This window comes from Apis dorsata, unplaced genomic scaffold (assembly GCF_000469605.1).
Source record: "Apis dorsata unplaced genomic scaffold, Apis dorsata 1.3 scaffold_139, whole genome shotgun sequence".
In the NCBI taxonomy this organism is placed as follows: domain Eukaryota; kingdom Metazoa; phylum Arthropoda; class Insecta; order Hymenoptera; family Apidae; genus Apis; species Apis dorsata.
The window spans coordinates 480,616-485,196 of record NW_006263431.1 but is presented as its reverse complement, the minus strand read 5'-3'; the positions used below and the strand labels follow the sequence as shown (position 1 = coordinate 485,196).

Sequence of the window (4,581 nt, the reverse complement as noted above, 5' to 3'; positions counted from 1 at the left end):
CATACATTTCTCAAAAATCTCTTAACAGTTCTATCAAAGAATATTTGTTAATTTCAAATACCTGTATGATAACAAAAAATTCCTTGAGAGAAGTTCAATCAAAGATAGAACTAATAGAATTATTCACAAATCAACTTTTAAGTACCTGTATCACGATACAAAGAATTCACAGAAAAAGCATCCCTTTCTCAAAAACTGCTCGACGAGCCAATCGAAAATATAAAACACAATTCACAAATCAATAATTTCGACTGTATGACACGATAAATTCCTTGCCAAAAAGATAGAATACTATTCACAAATTACTAATTTCGATCTATAAATACCCTGTATCACACGATAAATTGACGAAAAGATAAAACACTCACAATCAATAATTCAAAAATATTTTCATAAACATAATTCATAAACACTCACAATCAATAATTTCGACTGTATGACACGATAAATTCCTTGCCAAAAAGATAGAACACTATTCGCAAATCAATAATTTCGATCTATAAATACCCTTTATGCCACGATAAATTAACGAAAAAAATAGAACACTATTCGTAAATCAATAATTTCGATTTATAAATACCCTGTATGACACGATAAAATGCCAAAAAGATAGAACACAAATCAATAACTTCGACTTTTGTATACCAGTTTTAATCACCTCTCACCTAAAACGTTGAAAGAGAAAGCCTAAAACCGTTCCAACCCCGTACAACCCATAACCTTTCCTCCTCCACGAGTTTCGAAACTTACGAGGACATAAAGCTCCCCCTCCTCTCCCTTTTGTACGCGAGCTGATCGCGCGGGAGGAAGGGCGGAACGGTTGGTGGGGGACGCCGCGAAGGGACGCCGCTGGTCATCCTCGGAAAATTGAATTTCGTCCCTGAGGGCCGGCCTGGATGAGGTATGCTGACAGTTGGAAAATTTGCGTTTAACCGGGTGCAATCTTGCCGACTCCACGACGTATCCTCGATCTCTCTTTCGTTTTTCGGAGACGCGTTTAAGTCAAGGTCATTCGATTTTGTAATTCGAGTCGTTCGAGAGAAAACTTTGAAAATATATTGCAAGAGGGATGAATTTAAGCGTATTTAAAATCTGTTTTATGATACGCTTGTTGGAACACGCGTTCCTGCCACGATGAGTGTTAAAAGATTGTATGAATAGAGTGAGATGTAAACATTGTTTAATTCTAAGAAAACAATAAAACAATTGAGAATCTCTTAAGAGAAAAAGGATAGAAGTGTAAGAGAGATGAATATGTATTTGCATGATGCTTGCTATATTTTAATAAGTTTGAAACAATAATTGCAATCTATAATAAAAACACGTTGCAATCTATAATACGTAAATGAGAAAAATTGTAAATATATATATATATATATATGACACGTGGCAGCAAAATTAATTTCGTGTTATTTAATTTTCATATTTCGTGTATCGATCGAAGGGATCTTTCGATTTCTTTGGTGTTTCAGAAAACAGGGTAATAAGAAAATTGATACGCATTTCTCTCGCGTTACGTTGCGTCCCAATTTTTAAAACACCGTCCACAGGTACCGTTACACGGGAAGTAAAAATTAATCTTCAGTCGCTTAGAGATAAGGGAGAAAACTTTTTCCCGTATTTTTAGCAAAAAGTATTGACTAATGACGCCGACATATACGCATGCGCGCCTGCCATTTTTCGCTCATTTGCAATGCAACGAGATAAGCGGGCGTCTTAAATTAAAATCGATATTCCGTTTACCATTATTAAAATTTTTAAGCCGAAAAAAAAAAAAAGGGCGTAATCTTAATCGCTTGACGTTAATATATCGACGCGAATTAATTTGCATGCGAATAACCATGCCAAGTCGAGTGGGCAAAAAAACCAAACAAATTTCTTTTGTTTCCAGCAAACGGTGAAAAAAAATTTTCGGTTACTCACCGTGTGGCACCCATCCATGGTGGCACCTGTCGCAGTACCGGATGTGCCTCTTCCCCGGCGTGAACGAGTCGCACGAGCATCCATTCACCGTGCACTTGATAGACTGAAACCGAGCACAAGAAACAATAATTACGGGGCCAGGCTTAAACGTTTCGAGCGATATTGTTCATTCATCGTTACGAAATATTACTTTCTTATAATTACCCAACCTTGTGTTACCTTCCAACGAAAATGAAAAAGTAAAATATATAACATTTCAATTACGAAAGAAAGAAAGAAAGAAATACTTGTTACACTTTCAATCATTCTTCTTCTATTCTTTTAAAAAATTTTTTTGAACATTTTAACGATCATCCTTTTTTATAAATTGTATTCTCACTCGCATAGAGTTTCCACGAGTTAATTATAACAAAATGCATCGATTGGACGATTTAAATCTCTCTCAGTATCGAATAAACGTAATCTTTGCCTTGAAAATTTCCAACCCTCCAACCCACGCCTAAATCGAACCAAAGTACCCGCTGGAACTGCTCTGATCGTTCGTTACGCGAGGAAGGTGTAGAGTATAAGGGGAGAGGGGACGTCTCTTTCGAAGGGGGTTCGAGGCGGAATTTTTATACGACTTTTCAGCCAAAGGGAAAAAATATATATACAGTTTGGCGCGGATTAAAGGATCGTTGCCACGGGCGGGTAGAAAGAAAAAAGAGAGAGGGGAGGGGGTGTATTTCGAATGACCGTTTGGCGTAACGCCACCCCGGAAGAGCCGTAAGAAGGGGTGGACTTGGCCGGATTTTAAGGAACCGTGAATATTTTCCGCCCTTCGGCACGAAATTAACCCCTTGGGAGCCACCGTCCAATCCCCTCCCCCTCCTTTCTCTTCCTCGAGGCTGAAACGAAGCTCTGGAGCCGTTGCTCTACGCGGTGGACAAGTTTATTTTTTTTATTTTTTCCTTACTTACTTTGCCTCACCTTTGCAGCCATCGATGCAGTCGAAGAAGGGGGAGGGGAATGCTGATTCCTCTGATTCTATGTTTCACGCGTTAGAAAAGTTTCCACGGGAAAGGAGACCGAGGAAGGTCGAGTTTATTAACACGTTCACTGTTTCCAACGAAATCTCCTTCAGGCCATGCTGGTATAATAACCAGGAATAATCATTTGTTTCCATCCTGTTACATTGAAGCCCTCGTTCACCTCGCCTTTACACAGTTCGAATGTTTGTCGAGTGTAACTTTTGTTAAAAATTCTGATCCGATTCCAATGTCGGAAAGAAAAATGGAAGAGTTATGCCTTAGTTAGAGTTAACAACTTTTTGTCCAAATTCTCTTGACTAACCTCAGCTTTATAAATAATTCTTTTGATAAACTATTTTTGTAGTACATGATTCATTACATTTTATAACATTCCTGTAGTCGAATATGAGTGAGCCTGATGAGAACTTTTGCTATAACTCTCAAGTATGGAGGAGTCAACGTGTTAAATGGACGCCGTTTGACGTTCCGTTTTTATCATGGAACCAAGCCTCTTGAACGGATCTTGGATAAAATGTGTTTCTTGAGAAAGATGGTAGAACATGGATTATGTTCTTTGTATTCATATACGTTTTATGTACGAGTGTTGATTGAAATGTTATATCGCGATTAAAAATTCAGTTCAGAATATTATTATTAATTCTTTCGCACAGTGATTCGATAAGGTTTAACTGGACGAAATTATTTTTTCGTCGATTTTGAGGTTTGTATGAAGATTTAATTTCTAGAAAATAATATTGCTTTTTATTATAATATAAAAAAATTAACATTCAATTAATAAAAAATGTATAGGAAAATAAGTACAATATAACTTGAAATGAAATAGGAAAAAAAAATGAGAACAAAACAAAAGTACACGTTACATTGAAACTATTATTTTTTACATATTTGAAAATGAATATTTTGTCCATTTAATAAATTATTCGAACCACTGTGCGGTCTTCAAAGCGTTTAGAGCTAAGTCTTTCGTCCCAAGAAACGCTATTGTAATGCTACAATTTTTATTCATAACAATATATAACTTTTCCAAGAACATATTAAACGATTAAAATTAATATTTTTACCCTACGCAACGCGATATTGTAATATAATATTCTCTATTTTAGATCTCACATTGATATCGCCTGCTTTTGTCATTCTTCACCACACGTTCTCCTAATAAAAATTTCTCTTTTCCTTTTGTTTATTTACATAAAATTTTATGGAGAAACAGTGAGCACATGAATTCATCAAAAAATCTTTAACTACTCGATATGTAAAAAACGCCAATACCAAACCTAAAAAAAAAAAAAAAAAAGAAAATATTCCACCGTAATAATCTCACCGTCGTTGCCCAATTTAATGGGTTTTACGACGATCTTTCTCCAACAAAGAAACAGAGAAGGAAGAGGGAGGAGATGGGGGTCCCATTTACCTATAACCACACGGCTCGTTTCTCCGTGGAGGACGAACGGAAAGGGAAAACACGTCGTCTATGTATGTATGTATGTATGTATGTATATATTAGCGTTATGGCGTTACGCTGGCGTGTGCCGCTAATATAAAGACAAATGAAGCGACGAGCGCGCCACCATCTTCGGCCATGTGTCTTTATACCAGCCACATCCGTCCCCGCGGCGCGGCGTTGTTC

At 36.8% G+C, this 4,581-nt stretch overlaps 1 protein-coding gene across 1 annotated transcript in view; it reads right to left on the bottom strand.

Annotated features, from left to right (window-relative positions):
• Positions 1 to 1,670: 1,670 nt before the first annotated feature.
• The window catches only part of LOC102671021, a 115,627-nt gene continuing 112,716 nt past the window's right edge, over positions 1,671 to 4,581 (bottom strand). The window contains exon 3 of the mRNA XM_006613309.2: positions 1,671 to 2,026. Coding sequence (XP_006613372.2) covers positions 1,916 to 2,026 — 111 coding nt within the window. The 3' untranslated portion in view covers positions 1,671 to 1,915. The remainder of the gene's footprint in view (positions 2,027 to 4,581) is intronic.